We start from the raw sequence: 19,508 nt of genomic DNA, 5'->3' as shown, positions 1-19,508 counted from the left end.
ATATTTGGTCTGCAATTAAACATATCAAAGACAAAGATCATGATAGTGAATAGACTGCATAACAATCATCCACACAGAACCAAAATTAACCGGTTTGAGGTTTGTGATCTCTACTTATATCTAGGATCATTAATCACAAACACATGGTCACTATAGGAAGAAATAAATCGTAGATGTGATCTAGCAAAAGAAGCCACAGCAAAAATGACCACAATATGGAAGGACTGTCAAATTTCAAGAGCGTTAAAAATGAGGTTACTCAACTGCTTAATATTCCCAATAGTCCAGTCGGGTTAGACGAATAACAGGCCTAACCTTGCATTAGGAGCTGCCCCAAATTTTATTTTTCTAATCTTTAGGGAGGGTCAATATTAGTATAAATTTAAAATCTCGACTGAATTCCACCGTTGCGTTAGCTGCCATCTTGATTTAAAACGAGAACCGTTTTTGCTCAATATCTCCGCCATTTTTAATTTTTTGACAAAAAGTGTAGAAACTGAAATTGTTGAAAATGCGATTTTCTATAATTTAATTTATTATAATTTTTTTCGTGCGGTCGATATTTTCCGAGTTATGAGGGGAAAATAGTGAGAGTTGGAGCATAATTATTGAATTATTGAATTAACTCGTTTATTATTAGTTTTAAAACAAATATGTACCTATACAAAAATGAAGGGAATTCAATTCTACACAATTTTGGTCTCTTTAATTTTTTTGCTAAAATTAATATTTAAGGTAGTACGTATACGGTAATAGCGCGAGCGTAAGACCGGATTGATTTTATAGCAATTGTTTTTGTTCAATATCTACGCCATTTTCAACTAGAATTGTTCAAAATATAATTTCCTACAATTTCTTTTTAACAGTTTTTCTCATGCGGTTGATATTTTCCGAGTTACATGGGAAATAGTAAAAAGTGGTGGGGGAGCATAATTATTGAACTGAATTTTGTTTCCGAGCTGCCCCAAATTTTATAATTCTATCCTTTTGGAGAGATCAATAGTAGTGTAAATTTAAAATCTCGACTGAATTCCGCGGTTGCATTAGCCGCGGAATTAGAATTTTATAATTCTATCCTTTTGGAGAGATCAATAGTAGTGTAAATTTAAAATCTCGACTGAATTCCGCGGTTGCATTAGCCGCCATATTGATTTTAAATGAGAACTGTTGTTGCTTAATATCTCCGCTATTTTCAACTTTTCGACATAAACGGTGGGAAAGAAAATTGTTGGAAATGCAATTTCCTACAATTTTTTTGGCACAATTTTTTTATACGATCAATATTCTCCGAGTTAAGGGGGAAAATAATGAAAGCGGAGGGGAGGCATAATTATTGAATTGTCTCATTTATTATTAACTTTACGATATAATTGTACATATACAAAAATAAAGAGAATTATATTTTATACAGTTTTTGAAACTTCCAATGAAACATCAACCAAACTAAATATATAAAAGACATACAAAGACATTATATGTATTAAGTTTCTTTAATTTAATAACTAGCGGGTTTTATTGATTGAATTTGTCTGTCGATATTTTAAGTTTTATGTCAGCTAATATATCGTGATGTTTCATCAATTTTTTTTTAAATTTTGGACCCTGTTGGGGGGAATTTTCCCATTTCCCCCCTTGTAGACCCGCCACTGGTTCTCTCGAAAAATTGTAGTAAATCGTAATTGCAACAGTTTCAGTTCTTACACTTTTTGTCGAAAAGTTGAAAATGGCGGAGATATTGAACAAAAACAATTGCTACAAAATCAATCAGGTCTTACGCTCGCACTTTTACCACATACGTACTACCTTAAATATTGATTTTATCAAAAAAATGAACGGCATCAAAATTATACAAAATTTAATTCTCTTCAGTTTTGTGTAGGTATATATTTGTTGTAAAACTAATAATAAGCGAGATAATTTAATAATTCAATAATTAGGCTACAACTGTCATTATTTTCCCCTCATAACTCGGAAAATATCGACCGCACGAAAAAAATTATAATATATGAAATTATAGAAAATTGCATTGGCAACAATTTCAGTTTGTACACTTTTTGTCAAAAAATTGAAAATGGCGGAGATATTAAGCAAAAACGGTTCTCGTTTAAAATCAAGATGGCGGCTAACACAACGGCGGAATTCAGTCGAGATTTTAAATTTATACTAATATTGACCCTCCCTAAAAATTAGAAAAATAAAATTTGGGGCAGCTCCTAATGCAAGGTCAAATGCTATCCCGACTGGGCTACAATACGACCTACGGATATGAATCTTGGACCCTGAGAAATTCGGAAAAAGAAAGATAGATGCCACTGAAATGTTCTATTGGAGACGAATGCTACGAATTCTTTGGACCGACCAACTAAAAATCACCCCAGTAAGGTGCATCTCCAACAATTAAAATACTTTGGACATGTTATAAGAGCAAACACAGAAAACATGGAAAGACTCATTATACAGGGAAAGGTGGAAGGCCGATTATCACGAAGAAAATCCCTTACAAGATGGATCCACCAAATTACAGGGATATGCAAAAGACTTATGCATGAGAAAAGAAATGACCAGAGACAGAAATCTTTGAAGACGGACAATACACGACATCACGTCGACCACTACACTCTCCTTCCTCGGGGGGATCATGATTGAAGAGAGAGATGTCAGGATACTTGGTGTTATTCTTTAGTATATCATTTTTTTTTAGTTTGCTTTGATATCTCTATTCCAGACACACTACGGTGTTGTCTTATTCATGATCTTGTTTGTCTCAATCTATTTTTTTATGTCGTCTTCTGTTGTTCTGTTTTTGGGTATTGTAAAACGTACATATTTAAATAACGATTTTTGAAGTGGAAATGGAAAACTAAACTTATTTTCAAGTAAGATTGTGGCTTTTTCCCAACAAAAATAATACACTGGAATATCGTATATTCTATCTAATTTAATTGTAATGTTTTTTTTTGTAAATTTCCTTATTTGCAAACGTGCGCAACGCTACTGCTTCTATCAGTGTGATAAAAAATATTTAAATACTGCAAGTATAATAATAAGTATCAGTAAGTACGTCGTGACATCAAAAGCAAATTTCTAATTTTAGTTCAGTCCAGTCTAATTAAGAAATTAACACTAATATGGTTGCTGAGGAAAATAGTTTTGTGCTTTATGGTCCAAAGACTGATATTCCTATACCAGAAGGATTATTGGGAAATTTTTTGTACAACTTAAAGACTGGCGAAAAATAACGGGGTAGGTTAATAACTACTTTTCCCATAGAAATAGAAAGGCAGTTGGTTGACCATTTAAAAATGATAGAGTCAAGGTTCTTTGGATTAACGAGACGGGATGTTTTAGAGTCAGACTATAATATAGCAACCAAAAATATGGTTGAACATCAGTTTAATAATCAGAAAGAGGCCACAGGAAATGACTGGTTACGAGAATTTCGCAAAAGAAATTCAGTTATAACACTGCTTAAACCGAAGCCACATCTGCAGCAAGGGCACAGGCTTTTAATAAACCTCAAATGGTTAAGTTGTTTAAAGTTTTAGACGACACTTTGAAAAGGGGAAATATTGATCCCATGAAGATATATAATGCAGACAAATCTGCATTATCTACCGTACAACGCCCGCAGAAAGTGTTTGCTACAGCCGATCGCAAACGATTCTTACGTGACAGTTATTTGTTGTATGTGCACTAACGGGAGGTATATTCAATCTACTTTAATATTTCCACGAAAAAATATGAAAAAGGAATTGGCTGACCATACACCAACAGGATTTTTAGTAGTGATATAGGTAGTGACCATTATCTACTACAAGGAGTATTCAAGAAAAACAACAAAGTCGAGGACCGAAAACAGATACAAAACAAAAACTATAGCGGAAGAATAAGAACCTATAAGCTGAGAAACTTGCAAACAAGAAATGAGTTTATAGAAAAAACAGTTTGCAAGGATTGAAAAGAGAAGACAAAGTAGAAATGTGGAAGAAAAGTGGATCAGATTTAAGGCAATACTATTAGAAACAGCAGGGCAAGTTTGCGGGTATACCAGAAGAAATAATCATAAAAAGCAGACAAGCTGGTGGAACAACGATATTAAAAAAGAAGTCAGAGAAAAGAAAAGGCTATGGAAAATGTACATACAAAAAAGAAATCAAGAGGCATACGATAAATACAAGGAACAGCGCAACAAAGTTAAAGTAAGGATAAAACAAGAAAAGCAGAACGCCTGGGAAGAATTTGGAAGGACTATGGAAGAAAATAGTACCCAAAATACAAAATTATTTTATAGAGTATTAAAGAATATGAGAAGTAAAACGGAAATTAAACTACAGCAGATAAAAGATAGAACTGGAAATATAATAACTGAGGATGAGCCCATTATAGAAAAGTGGAGAGAATATTTCAAGGAACTTTTAAACAATGAAAATACAACAGCAGAGAATCGCACACAGATAACAGACGAAACACCTGAAAGAGGGCAATAAGACGTTTATGAAACTAAAATAAAGATGGAAGAAGTTGAAGATGCACTAGAAAAACTAAAAGTTGGTAAAGCAGCAGGGATCGACGGAATAGATGCTGAATTATTGAAATATCTTGGACAACAGGGTTAACAAGAATTACATGACCTACTAAATTTAGCGTGGACAAACAAAAAAATCCCAGAGGATTGGAACATTTCAATAATACTGCCTATACACAAAAAGGGAGACACGAAAGAGTGCAGTAATTATAGGAGTATATCACTTCTCTGCTCAGCGCTGAAAATCTACGAAATTATCCTAGAAAAGAAACTACGAGAAATAGTTGAGCCTCGACTGGCGGATATACAAAGTGGATTTAGACCATCACACAGCGTACAAGATCATAATATTCACACTACAGCAAATTACTGAAAAAACACTGTTAAAAATCGATACACTGTACCTGGCGATTTTAGATATGAAAAAGGCGTTTGACATGGTCAATAGAGAAGGAATATGGCAAAGCGTGATAAACAAGGAAGTAGATGAAGAATTTGTAAGTGTAATAAAGAGTTTGTATGTCAACACAAAAAACCAGGTCAGGACAAGTAACTTATGATTTTATGATTAGATTTAGATTTTTATGTATTCTCCATGAGACTGGCTGGATGACGGGTTCAGTACAGTTACAATGGTTAGTTACATCATTTCCAAAAATATGCCAAGGCATCCAGTAGATGATCTAAACGGGTGTCACTACAGATATAGGGAATTCTGTGTGTTAGAGAGAGAGGTATGTGATGTCACAGCTGATATAGGAAAGTATGTGTGTTAGAGAGAGAAACATGGTATCTCTGCTGCTATTGGTCCGATTTAAACGTACGACGGCTCGTTGGAATGGGCGGGAGATAACGAATACAAAAAAACATGGCGGCATAGTGTCAAAAGGGCGCTTTCCGATGTGACGACGTCCGATGGGGCGCGTTCCGATGTGACGGCGTTCTAGCGCTGATCGATCGGTGCGCGATACCAGATGTGCGATCGGTACCTTAAGTTTTCGCGGAACGCGAAGCAGATGCGCGGTCGGTACCTTAAGTTTTTCGCGGATCTCGTAGATACGAAGCGCGCGGTAATTTTGGAATTTAAATAAAACAACAACATAATGCAATTTTTTTATTAAAAGAACTTAAAAGGAACACAGCGGCGCAGCGGTGCGCGATACCAGATGTGCGATCGGTACCTTAATTTTTCGCGGAACGCGAAGCAGATGCGCGGTCGGTACCTTAAGTTTTTCGCGGATCTCGTAGATACGAAGCGCGCGGCTGGTAATTTTGGAATTTAAATAAAACAACAACATAATGCAATTTTTTTATTAAAAGAACTAAAAAGGAACACAGCACGTCAACGCGTCACGTAAAAACGTCACATCAAAACGTCACGTAGGCTTGTGAAATGTCACGTGAAAACGTCACGTCAAAGCACGTCACGTAAAACGTCACGTCAAAGCACGTGAAAACGTCACGTCAAAACACGTCACGTAAAACGTCACGTCAAAGCACGTCACGTAAAACGTCACGTCAAAGCACGTAAAAACGTCACGTCAAACGTCACGTGGGCTCGTGAAATGTCGCGTAGGCCTTATTGTCATGGGGAGCTCAGTCGCAAGAACTTATTGTCACAGCGCGACGTGAGGTAGTAACATCATGTCTTTGAATGAGTATAGACGTAAATTAGCAGAATTTAGAGAAAAACTGACACAGTTAAGAAGTCAGGTTTTATTTTATGAGGATAAAAATAAGGTTATAAAACAAATAGAGAACCTAACACTGGGAAGCAGCATAGACTGGACACCTAAGGAATTTAGCCAGCAGCTGCGACAAGAATATTCAAGTGCTGCGGATTACTTATTTAGGGAAACTCCAACAAGGCGAATTCATCCAATTACTATTAATGATGTTATCGACGCCGGCGCCAACAACGATGAACAAAGAAAGCATGAAAAGTGAAATAGATAATGTTTTTGCAATGACTTGTGTAATATTAGCTTCAGTGTTTATTTTAATTATAAAGATTATATTTAAAATTGTTAAGAGAAAATTTGAATCATCATGTAATATAAGACTTGAACAATAAATAAGGCGTTTAAATAAAAAACCCATAACTCTAAAAAATATTTAGTTGAAAATAATGAAAATAAATGTTAGCAGATAATTTACATATCGCATAGGAAATAGCGGTTGAGGGTCTAATCGCATTACTATGCAATTTTCGTTATCATACCCACATTTTGTTATTGAGTTATATTTCTTATCATGTGCATAGAAAATGTTGGAATTTTTAAAACCAATGACAATGATAAAACTGAATATAATTTTGCACACGCACACTTTCTACAACACGTCATAGGGTGGGGCACGCAACCGTATAAATTTCAAAATGCACCTCAGGACGGTCTATTCCATAGTCTATTCCTTACTGTTAGTGTACTGTTGTGGTTCAACTAGTTTTGCAAGGTAAGTGTTCTCTTAATTATTTTTTGTTAAATATTTTTTATTTTTCTTGTTTGATTTTGAATAAAACTTAATGTTTTCTGCTCTGCTATTTATAAAATCTCTTCATTCCAGCTGAGATTTATTATTTCGACATTAAATAATTATCTAATTGTCGACATTTTGAATGACATTTATTTTTTATTTTCTCGTAATTATTCGTTGTTAAAATCTTTTCGGTTTTTCAAGTTTTTGGTTAGCTATTTATATATTATTTTAGCACCTGATTGTCTACAAGACCTCATGTCAGCATGACAATTATTTTTTATTTTCTCGTAATTATTCTTTGTTAAATCTGTTCGGTTTTTTCAAGTTTTTGGTCAGCTATTTATAAAATTCCTTCATTTCAGATGAGATTTATTATTTTAGCACCTGATTGTCTACAAAAAAGACATGCTAGCATGACAATTATTTTTTTATTTTCTCGTAATTATTCGTTGTTAAATCTGTTCGGTTTTTTGGTTAGCTATTTATAAAATTCCTTTATTCCAGATGAGATTTATTATTTTAGCACCTGATTGTCTACAAGACTTCATGCCAGCATGGCAATTATTCTTTTTTATTTTCTCGTAATTATTCTTTGTTAAATCTGTTCTGTTTTTCTTTGATTTTTTTAATTAATGTTTTCTACTCTGCTATTTATCCCTTTATTCCAGATGATAGTTATTATTTCGACATCTGATTGTCTACAAACAAAAAAGACTTAATGTTAGCATGCTGAATGTCAATTATTCGTCATTCTTCGTAATTATTCTTTGTTAAATCTTTTCGTGTTTTGATTTTGAATACAACTCAATGTTTTTTGCTTGGTTATTTATATCACTCCTTCATTTCAGATGGATTTATCAAAAATTAATGCCTCATCTGTCGTAGCGAGGAAACCCGTGAAGAAACTCAAAGAATTACCGATCGACATTCCAGTACCCATTACGGGAGCCAAAATTGTGAAGACAAAGTTTGGGCAAGCTGTTCTGTTAGATTTGGGGGAAGAGGTGGTGTTTCTACCGCCTAGAGTCACAGATACCTACAGCCCCGTCATTGAGGAGTTTTCGAGCGGGAAGTATTCGATAGTTTATCACGGCCTGGTGGACTGCGGCCAACAGTACCAGCCCATGACATCATTTAAAATTATCTAAGCGAAAATACTGAAAGAGAGAGGTAAGCAATATGGATATTGTTAAACAATGTAAAAATTTACTGTTATTCATCAAAAGAATCAGAAAGATAGTTTTTGATAAATTCACAGCTAAAGACAAAGAAATTTGGGTGAAACGCTTAACGAAACAAATCAAAACTTGTAATAAAGTAATAAAAAAACGCACTTTGCCTATAGGTACAATTAGAAAACTGCAAACGCATGTAGGACATTTTAAACATTTTAAACAGATTATTTTCAATAGACATGTCGGTATGGGGCTAGACAACAAACTAAAACATAGAGTTAAATGGGAAAATGTAGTTTCCGCGTTTAAAAGTCGAATTAAAACTGGAGTTATAGTTAATTTATGGCATAAGGACTTAGCACATTTCCTAAATGATTGTTATATTATTTTTAAAAATAAAATCAGAAAAATTTTAAAAGCAGATAAAGTTGTTAAAGTTAATGTTTGTTTTTGTGGAGAATTTATTAAAAAATCGGGGGAGGAGGAAATTGTAAATTTTAAATATTTTAATACAAAAAATGCTGTACTAGACGTATCTACCGATACAGAGCGGTGGTTTTTTGAGAATGTTAAAGATAAAATAAATCTTAAATTATCCGAGTTTCAGGAAAGGGACTCCGGTTTTGCATTAAATAGAATTGTATCTTTAGAAGTAAATATTAATCGATATGAAATTGGAAATGGTTCCTCGTATATTAAACTTCCTGAGAGTATTCAAAAAAAGCGTGCTTGTATTAATGTAAAAAATTCTGATCAAGCATGTTTTTATTGGGCAATAGTTAGTGCCCTCTATCCAGCTAAAGCACATAAAGAACTCCCATCCTCATACCCATGGTACAGTACAGTACTAAAAACAGAAGACCTAGAGGCACCAATGCCGTTACATCAAATTTCAAAATTTGAAAAATTAAATAATATATCAGTCAATGTATTTGCTTTAGAATTAATAGAAAATAATGAAAAGTCATTTTTCACAGTATATCCAGCTAGATTAACTAAAACAGTCGTTGCCAAACATGTAAATCTTCTTTTAATTCAGAATCACTATTTTCCTAAATTAAACGATTATGAAGCACCTCCAGTGGATAATGATAATTCAGAAATTAAGTACCACTACTGCCACATTACGGATATGTCTAAATTAGTTGCTGGTCAATTAAATAAAAGAAAGGCCAAATTATTTCTTTGCAATAGATGCTTAAATTATTTTTCAACTGAAGGGAAATTGTCGGAACATGAAAAAATGTGTGCAGATATGAATAATTGTAAAATGTCTTTTCCTAAATATGATGCTGTTAGTTTTAAAAATTATACTTATAAACAAACAACGCCATTTGTCATATATGCAGATTTTGAGTGCATGTTAGAAAAAGTTACAGACCTCCAAACATCCTGTTGTACTAAAAAATATCAAAAACATATTCCGTATAGTGCTGGATACTATGTAAAATGTAGCTATGATGAAAAGTTGTCTTTTTTTAAGAGTTATAGAGGCATTGACTGCATGGAGTGGTTTGCTAATGAATTACCAAATTTAGCTCAAAGTATTCATTCGAAAATTAAGAAAATTATACCAATGCAGGAAAACCCGAGTACCAGTAAAGCCACAAGGTGTCACATATGCGAAAAATGTTTTTCTCCTACAGATATCATTGTTAAAGACCACGACCATTTTACGGGGGAGTTCAGAAATTTCGCCCACCAAGCCTGTAATTTAAATTTCAAAAAATTGTTTGTCGTCCCAGTTATTTTTCACAATATGAGTGGCTACGACAGTCATTTTATAATTTCAGAGTTAAGCAAAAAAGGAGATATTAGTCTACTTCCAGTCAATAAAGAAAAATACATTTCATTTACACTTAACGATGCTGTTACTAATATAAAATTTCGATTTATTGATTCATTAAGATTTTTAGGAGCCTCTTTAGATGAATTGGTCTCAACATTAAATAAAAATGACTTTAAAATTTGCAAGCGAGAATTTAGCAGGTTAAGTGACGATGAATTTAAATTAATAACTAAAAAAGGGGTATTTTGCTATGATTTTATTGATTCTTGGGAAAAATTAAACATTACCGATTTACCTCCAATAGAGGCATTTTATAATAAGCTAAACGATACGAATCTTACAGATGAGAAGTATGCTCATGCTAAAATAGTTTGGGATACCTTTAACATTGAAAATTTAGGTCAATATTCAGATTTGTACTTAAAAACCGATATTGTGCTTTTAGCAGATGTTTTTGAAACTTTCCGCAAAAAATGTTTTATTACTTATGGGTTAGATCCAGCCTGGTACTACACAATGCCCGGTTATTCTTGGGATTGTATGTTGAAATACGTGGGGTGTAACCTCGAGTTATTGCGTGACGTTGACATGATACTATTTATGGAGAAAGCAATTCGTGGAGGAATTTCAGTATGTAGCGGTAGAATGTCGGAGGCCAATAATAAGTACATGTCTAATTATGACCCCGCACAGCCCTCAAAATACTTAATGTATTTTGATGTCAATAATTTATATGGGTGGGCTATGGGAGAACCCTTACCCTACGGAGGGTTCGAATGGATGGATGCCAAAGACATTGATGTTATGTCTGTACCTGATGACTCTCCCGTAGGGTACATGTTACAAGTTGACTTGGACTATCCTCGCCAATTACATGATCTGCACTCAGATTTTCCATTCGCTGCCGAACACCGCAAAGCTTTGGGTTCAAATCATACTAAACTAATGACAACACTTTATAATAAAAAAGAATATATCGTTCATTATAGAAATTTAAAACAAATGCTGGCTAATGGGTTAGTTTTAAAAAAGATTCATAAAATTTTGAAATTTAAGCAGTCTGCGTGGCTGCGACCCTACATAGAATTAAATACTCGACTTAGAGCTGCAGCTACGAACGATTTTGGAAGAAATTTATACAAATTGGCCAATAATAGTGTATTTGGAAAGACTATGGAGAATATAAGGAAACATAGAATAGTAAAACTAGTCAGATCATGGAATGGGCGATATGGTGCTAAAAATTTAATTTCTAGTGCCAGGTTTCATAGCAGAAAGATATTTAATGAAAATTTAGTAGCTATAGAACTGATTAAATCAGATCTAGTTTTTAATAAACCCTTATACATTGGCATGACTGTTTTAGATATATCAAAATTATGTATGTACCAATTTCATTACGACTATATGCTTCCAAAATTGGGCTCAGATAAATGTAATTTAATGTATATGGATACCGATAGCTTTATTTATGAACTGTACTGTCATGATGCATATGAGGAAGTAATAAAACAAGATCTATCAAAATTTGATACATCCGATTACGCTGTAGATAATATCTATAATATTCCTCGCGTAAATAAAAAAGTTTTAGGAGTAATGAAAGATGAAAATAAAGGAGAAATTATGACAAAATTTGTGGGATTACGATCAAAAATGTATACTTTTAAAGTTCAATCTGGTCGAATCACTAAAAAAGCAAAAGGGACTAAATATAATATAGTAAAAAATGTTATAAAATTCGATGATTATGTAAACTGTTTAAATGATTTTAAGGAACAAACTGCTACTCAACACTCCATTCGGTCATATAGCCATAACGTCTATAGTATAGAACAAACAAAAATTGCGCTAAGTCCTTATGACGATAAAAGATATTTAATTCCAAATAGTTTTAGAACCCTACCATTGGGACATTACAGTATTTTAGAATAGATTTTTTTTTGTAGATGAATGTTCCATCATTGACCGACCTGTCTATCAAAAAAATCTGTGAAACAACAGTATCAGCATCATATTTCATCGAGCAGTCCCCCTTGCCGTGGACATTAACAAAAATAATATTAAAAAAATTTCCTTTATATAAATGGGAAACGATGATAAGCAGTGCTAAAAATGATCCTATTCCTTCATATAAAGGAATAGAATTTATTGCTTGCTCTAAACACATACCGTCACATTTAAGAAATGTCGTATTAGGAAAGTCAGATTGGGGGAGTATATTTGAAGATGAACACTCCAGTTATTGTGTATGGGCTAATGGATATTATCTTAAGCAGCATCGCCTAAACGTATGTAAATCATGTTTTTTTGCATTCAAAAATGCTCATGAGACCTTAAATAAATTTTTACTGGTGCGTTACGACCATACTCACGAAGTTTATGATGCTGATGATATCGTTGAATGCGTATATCAGCAACCATATTATTGGTGCAATAGTTGCTTTACTCAAGTTTTATTCGATTTAAAAGATTACGAGTCTTGCGTTAATGCATTACATGAAATGCCTAGAAATAACAGGTTTGATGATTCTGAACCAGAAGTCTGAAGTAGGCAGTAATATTGATTCTTTTTTAAGGAACAAACTGCTACTCAACACTCCATTCGGTCATATAGCCATAACGTCTATAGTATAGAACAAACAAAAATTGCGCTAAGTCCTTATGACGATAAAAGATATTTAATTCCAAATAGTTTTAGAACCCTACCATTGGGACATTACAGTATTTTAGAATAGATTTTTATTGCAGAAGAACGTTGAAATGTCTCACAGATGTGTTACACCAGACCTATGGACCCCCGCTAATCTGCAACAAATAGCAGCCAATAAAATTTATTGGGATGTAGTTGATGCTAATACAAAGACATTTACGCTTCCAAGTGGAGAGCAACATCCTCTCCCTCAAGATGTGATTGGTATTGAACGATGGTACAGCAAGCAAGGATGTACCGCGAATTTTAAGATTCCCAAGCAAATACGATTCAGTTTAAACGTAAATTGTATAAGAGAATTAAAACTACAAATTGTGAAGAACTGTGAAAAAGTGATGTCATGCGGGTGTCGAAGATGCGGGGCTCCCTATGGATTCCCCCCAATTTACAAAAAATAGCGAATACAATCCTAAGTAAATTGTCTAAGAGAATTAAAACTACAAATTGCAAATATATAAAAATTGATTTTTGAGACGAATTATGTTCATAAGCTACTATCTCTCTTTTGTACTAAACGCATAACAATATCCACGTGCTATCTCTCTCTTTCTTGTATATATATTGTAAAATAGTTTGTAATATAGATATATTATGGTAAAATAAAAACTCTAAATTGATATTTTTTTTTTATTTATTCAAATCATTAATTACCCTAATTTTATAAAAATAAATGAACTCCCTAAGAGCATTGTTTGTCATATCATCTGACATTATAGAACAAAAAGCATACAATATTTGCAAGGGGTTTAAACTATCTGCAGCATTTTTACAAAAATCTAAAACATTATAATAATATTCACAAAAGTTCAAATTTTCTAACAACTGCATACGAGGCGATAGCACACTAGTGTTAAGTTCAACAATTTGCTTCACTTCTTCTTCATCCATATAGTACTCCACACCATGCTTCTTAACAATAATGAATTTACAATCATCGTAAACTATCGGGGTAACAGTGCAGTATTCTTCGCATGGAAAAGTTGGGTGCATGAGGTCATCAGTTGATTGGAAAAAATCAATTAGTTGTTGTGTAATGATTGAAATAAAGGAATACCATTCGTATGCGCTGAGTGATATTCTGGTTGGTTTATATTGCTGAGATAAAATCACTGCAGGCGAAAATGATCTTGCAGGGCTTATACCACATTGTACTTCATAGCCCGATAACGTGTATTTTGTTGCAAGCAGGTAGAAAACTTCTGATTTGGCGGCAGCCTCATAATTTTCCAAAGCTCTATCTAATTCTTGATTATAGTCTTCGTTGCTAGGCATATCGATGCTAAATTCACAACCACCTGAGGAATACCCACTATCTTGAGAGCCACCTGAAGAATACCCACTATCTTGAGAGCTCATGTTCACTTGTACTGACATTGATACTGAAGCATGAGTTCTTTTATATTCCCCTACTCCTTGTGGTAAAAACAACCTCTTTGCAAAAAATGTATTGCTACGCGGCGGATTAAAAGATAGATCCTCCTAAACTACGTCATTAACGTTAATCCAGCTGTTATGTTTGCTGTCCATACCGAGCCATTTCACATACATCTTATTGCCTTTTCGTCTAAGTACTTTTTCAACCAAGTAAATGTCAGGGTTTAATGTTTTCTGTAATTCTTCTTCGTAAAACCCCCCGCTAATCGGTATACCGTGCATGTCTTCAAGCAAATACGTTATAGGATTTGTTATCTTAACTTTTACAATTTTAAATAATTCCGTCGTCCAATTGGGCGTGTAGGCCTTTTCAAATAAATGTTTTGTCTTTGAGACACGCACAATGTCACCAATTTTATATTTTCTTGGACCAGCAATTTTTAAATGACTATAACTCTTGTTTAAAATAGCTTTTTCGTTGGATTTGTTGACCTGAGATGGTTTGTATCCCGTTTTACTGTGCCTTGTATTGTTGTATTCCTCGGTAATTACAGGTAGAGCTTCTAACCATTTGTATGATCCATGTAAACTGAAATACTTGTACAACTTTGCTTTTAACGTTCTAATGACTCTTTCACAAATGGCGGCTTTTTTAATCGTGTAGGTGCTGTAATGATTAATTTCGTGTTTTTTCATTAAATTTTGAAATTTTCTGTTATAAAATTCTGTTCCCTGATCGGATTGGAGGTTCTTCGGAAGTCGTCGAGTATGGGCGAGAATATCCGAAAATGCTTGAGTAATTTCCTCGCCAGTCTTGGTCTTTAGAGGGCGTGTCCACACATATTTTGAAAAACAATCAATTACGACTAGTATTAGTTTAAAATTTTTATTTTGGTGTGCGTAAGGACGCATTTCGGCCAAATCCATTTGCCACAAGTCATCGATTCCTTTGATTATTGTTCGTCGACGAGGATAGATTTTTCGTGCTGGTTTATGCAATTCGTTCACCACCTGTTTCTTTTCTGTAGACATTTTCTTATTAACGACTTCCAGCATCTACATCTACAACATGTGTGCGCAATAGATCAATATTACGTACTATATCCTGTAATGTTTGCTCCACTTGTTTTAACCTCTGTTCCATCTTCATATCGTGCATCGTATGGTTTGCAAGTGTTTCTGCAGCTTCTTTTATGCTTTTATCCGCATCCTTTTTTAGTGTATTCACATCATCTTTGATTATTTTTTTCAATTTTTGCTCGAGAAGTGGAACTGTGGTTTTATGAAGCTCTTCTCTTACTTGATTTAGTTCGATCGCTAAATGTGGAACTGTGGTTTTATGAATTTCTTTTTGTACTTCGTTTAGTCCGACGGCTAAATCCTGTATATCATTAGTTTTTTGTTGCAACAACTTATTTATATTGTTCTCCGTATCCTTTTTTAGTGTATTCATAGCATCTGCGATTATTTTTTGTAGCTTTTGCTCGAGCAGTGGAACTTCTTTTCTTACTTCGTTTAGTCCGATTGTTAAATCTTTTATATTAATGGATTTTTGATCTAATATCGCATCATGGGCTTTAATTATTGGAAAGTATACGCTACGCATCTCATTTATTAGATTATCAACGTATTTTTTCGTTGCAGCATCACTATATTCTGATGGGTCCTTAACATTACAAATTTTCACATTTTCGGCATTAATGTTTCCGGCAGGAGTATGTGGAAATGTAACTCGTACTGCCTTTTGGGTGATACTGTTACGAGAGTGATGACCGAATTTGTCGACACTCATAATGGAAATGATGCCATCATTCTCAGTTACTCTATTATATTGGCTTCTTTTAGTTCATTGATGATAGCCACGATTTCGTTGTCGTGAGATGTGTTGCCGGCGTCTTTCGAAGCCACCAAGAGTTTAAGACGATCAACTAACTCATTGACGTCATCCCAATAAATATACTCTAAGGGTGCAGCGTTGTATGTTAAACGAGAGTCATCCAACCCCGTTCCTTTGACCGTAGATGAAGATGCTGACCGAGCTGTTTTCGTTCTGTGGTCGAGTTCTTTTTGTGATCGAGTTGCATGCTTTTTCATTGTTGCATCAGATGGTTTGAATAGAGGTTTAATAATAGAATGATATTTTTCTCCGCTGGAACCTTTAAGGCGTCCTAAGGTATCCAGATGAATCTCTGTGTTAATCAGCAGTGTTTTATACTTTTGTAAATCCTCATCATTATACTGTTCTGGGTTTGGGTTGGCATAAAATAAAAGGTGATATAGGCCTGGCGTACCACTTAACCTACGTTCTTCAAAATCCCGTTCTCGAATTATTACTATGTCTCCATTGTCTTTGTCAAAGTTTATTCGACGTTTTCCCAATATCCAGCCACTAATACTATCGTAAAATGGACCATAGTTTTTATCGATTTTATCGTCTTTTATCAAATATTCTTTTATGTACTTGTGACTTATTGGAGGATAGTGGTCGATATATTCGTCTGTGGCGTCCATCGGAATCTCGTTAGAACCGGAGATTGGCTCTTGAATGTTTTCATCAGGTGCCTCGGGTGCATCAAGAAATACATCCTCATCCTCCTCCTTTTTCACCTCTTCTTTTTTAACATGTCCAAACTTGTTAGTGATAGTATGATGTAACGTTTTTGATGATTGAGCAATATCCTTGAGAGGCTTCGATATTGGTTTAAAAAGTTTATTTAGTGACTCATCTTGCTCTGTTCTACCTAACTTCAATGCCAAATATTTTTTGCGAATTGATCTAGCCAATTCGGTAACTTTCTTCTTGCGAAGGGCAATGGCGACCGTATCATCTGGCATTTTGCTGGCGACTAAACAAACACCTTACAATTTTATATATTTATCAAATCCTTTGCGATATCGTCCATTGTTGAGAGCAAAATCTTTCATAATTACCACAGTACCATACCTATCTCTCCAACATTCTGAACACATTTTTTTAAATTCATCAAATGACATGTCTGGCGATACGTGTTCATCAAATATATGTTTCAAATTTATCTCGTCTTGCTTGAACAGCACAATCATGTTACAATTGTCTCTTATTAGCTGCTTAGGTATTTTTGAATATGTTTGGCATAAGTAAGCCGCATCGATATCTTTATGTCTGCACATGGAATAATACTCACGAATCTTGTGTTGGCCATCACATGCGACATCGTCAAATAAAAACACAGAGTTTGGTTGAGCTTTGTTGGGATCAATAATTTCTTCATTGTCTTTAAATGGAAAATACCCTACACCTTTGACTTGCGCTAATGCATCTCGCAATAGTTGGTATTTCGGTTGAAAGAGGGATTTTGAATAAACATAGACATTTTTAAACTTGACGCCATTTGGACTAAATAAAAGTGATAGCATGGCGTTAGTTTTTCCACATCCACTTGGACCACAAATAATGGCTCTGAATGAGTTTGGTAATAATTTTCCATGTTTACTGTTGGTTGCTTTCTGTACAATATCCAGATTATCAATTGGTAACGTCTGCTCTTGTTGAATGACTCTCATCGTGTGTTAAACATAGTAAAAATATGAACAATATATTACCAATGTCACCAAATGCATGACCATCAGTCCAATGTTGGTGTTCAAAGGGGAAGGTCTTTTGAACTCTCTAATTAATAAACTTCCAGTTGAGCTTCATATTCCTGGTTATCAGTATTGTGGACCTGGAACAAAACTAAAAAAACGTCTTGCACGCGGAGATCCGGGAATTAATCCTTTAGACGCAGCTTGTAAACAACACGATATCGCTTATTCGCATCATACATCTCTCGAAGAACGTCACAAGGCCGATAAAGAATTGGAAGATAGGGCTTGGGAGCGATTCAAGTCTAAGGACGCTAGCTTTGGCGAAAAAAGTGCTGCTTTACTTGTAACCGGTGGAATGAAAACGAAAAGAAAGTTGGGAATGGGATGTCCTCGTCGTCGTGGAAGAAAGGGACGTTATTCTTTCAATCGGGATGTGGTACCTAAAATTGCAAAGTCCATGAAGAGAGGAGCATCGTTAAGAGATACTGCTTTGACAGCTGTACGAATAGCAAAATCGGTAATTAAAAAACTTGGTGGACGAAAAACAGTTGATCTTCCACGAGTGTTGCCACTAAAATCTGGAGGTTTCCTACCCCTCATACCCCTATTTGCAGGTCTTTCTGCATTGGGGGCTTTAGCCGGTGGTGCAGCAGGGGTGGCGAAGACTGTGGTTGACGCAAAGAACGCCCAAAAGAAATTGGAAGAGGATATGCGCCATAATAAGGCGATGGAACACATCGGCTCAGGTCTGTACTTGCGTAAGAAACCAAGAGGCGGATTCGGTTTGTATCTGAAAAAAAACTTCCAATAAAGCTACCCAATCGTCCGCTGTACGACTTAGAGATTGCGCATTACGCGAAAACACTTAAAATCCCACATTTTCGAGGTGTTTTCATGAATGACACTCTGCCTAGACACGGTCCTCGAAAACGTGAATGCGCAATAGTTAATCTAGATGCATCATCACACAGCGGAACACATTGGGTAGCATATAGAAAGATAAACAACGACGTAGAGTATTTCGATTCATTTGGTAATTTGAAGCCGACCAAAGAACTTGTTAAATATCTAGGTACACATACAAAAATTTTCTATAATAACCATCAGTATCAAACCTACAATCAAATCATTTGTGGACATTTATGCCTAAAGTTTTTATATAATGGAGCATATTAAAGGCATGGAACTGCTTCTGGACCATATGTTTCACAAAAAACGTTTTGAAGGATTCAGTGAAGAAGAACTAAAATTAATACCGCTAGATTATATTATACGAACTGTAGAACCTATAGAATTGTTATATATATGGCATAAATTGCCTGGGGAATATCGACAAGAATTTAACTTGCAGATACTACTTCCCTGCTTCGTGCATTACAACAGACCTGATTGGAGGACTCATTGTGATGGCCCACCCGGTTCTCAAGCATCTTGTCATTTATGTAAACTTGCTTTAGAACAAATAAAAAAAATGTGAATAAATTTGTTTTTTTACTGTATATAAACCTATTAATCTCTTGACCTGAATCAGTCATCATGTCGCAGTTGTTGAGAGTAAACAGCACGAATAACATATTCTCGTTTCAACCTCCCACACCGATCGTATTAGATCCGAAAAAAGATTACGAAATAGCTCTTCGATTTTTCCATTCTTACAACAGTATACCAAACATCGAAAATTGCAAGTTTTATTACTACGATGTCAATAACCGAGTGCAACATTTTGATTTCCCCGATGGATGTTATGAAATTATCGATATTGAGGAATACATACAAAAGAAATTGGGGGCTGCCAATACATCTAAACCTGACATGATATTTAGTCTAAAACCTAACCACAATACGTTGCAGTGCGAAATCTTCAGTCAATTTAAAATTTCATTTCAA

The 19,508-nt window shown here is 34.6% G+C and overlaps 3 protein-coding genes across 3 annotated transcripts; all 3 read left to right on the top strand.

The window, feature by feature from the left end:
• Positions 1-8,033: 8,033 nt before the first annotated feature.
• Positions 8,034-13,246, top strand: LOC126889395 (uncharacterized). The gene is made up of 2 exons (XM_050657656.1): positions 8,034-8,173; positions 11,917-13,246. Exon 2 carries the CDS (start codon positions 11,917-11,919, stop codon positions 12,514-12,516), a length of 600 nt encoding a protein of 199 aa, XP_050513613.1. The 5' UTR covers positions 8,034-8,173; the 3' UTR covers positions 12,517-13,246.
• LOC126889430 (uncharacterized) lies at positions 8,183-11,902 on the top strand. Its single transcript, XM_050657736.1, has 4 exons — positions 8,183-8,320; positions 8,786-9,776; positions 9,972-10,945; positions 11,024-11,902. The coding sequence occupies exons 1-4, from the start codon at positions 8,183-8,185 to the stop codon at positions 11,900-11,902; spliced, it is 2,982 nt and encodes a 993-aa protein (XP_050513693.1).
• Positions 13,247-17,571: 4,325 nt separating the features above from the next.
• On the top strand, positions 17,572-18,960 carry LOC126890049 (uncharacterized). Its single transcript, XM_050658877.1, has one exon. It carries the CDS (start codon positions 17,653-17,655, stop codon positions 18,430-18,432), a length of 780 nt encoding a protein of 259 aa, XP_050514834.1. The 5' UTR covers positions 17,572-17,652; the 3' UTR covers positions 18,433-18,960.
• The last annotated feature ends 548 nt before the right edge of the window (positions 18,961-19,508 follow it).

Source organism: Diabrotica virgifera, chromosome 8 (genome assembly GCF_917563875.1).
Source record: "Diabrotica virgifera virgifera chromosome 8, PGI_DIABVI_V3a".
Taxonomy (NCBI): Eukaryota; Metazoa; Arthropoda; class Insecta; order Coleoptera; family Chrysomelidae; genus Diabrotica; species Diabrotica virgifera.
Note: the sequence above shows the minus strand (reverse complement) of the source record. Positions and strands in the feature narration are given on the sequence as shown.

Excerpts from the sequence above, each read along its gene's own strand:
- LOC126889430 (XM_050657736.1), top strand. The coding sequence starts at position 8,183 with ATGGATATTGTTAAACAATGTAAAAATTTACTGTTATTCATCAAAAGA. Across the intron at positions 8,321-8,785 it reads AAATCAAAACTTGTAATAAA|GAAAGGGACTCCGGTTTTGC; the intron begins GTAATAAAAAAA and ends TCCGAGTTTCAG. Across the intron at positions 10,946-11,023 it reads ATAATAAAAAAGAATATATC|CAGTCTGCGTGGCTGCGACC; the intron begins GTTCATTATAGA and ends TTGAAATTTAAG.
- LOC126889395 (XM_050657656.1), top strand. The coding sequence starts at position 11,917 with ATGAATGTTCCATCATTGACCGACCTGTCTATCAAAAAAATCTGTGAA.
- LOC126890049 (XM_050658877.1), top strand. The coding sequence starts at position 17,653 with ATGACCATCAGTCCAATGTTGGTGTTCAAAGGGGAAGGTCTTTTGAAC.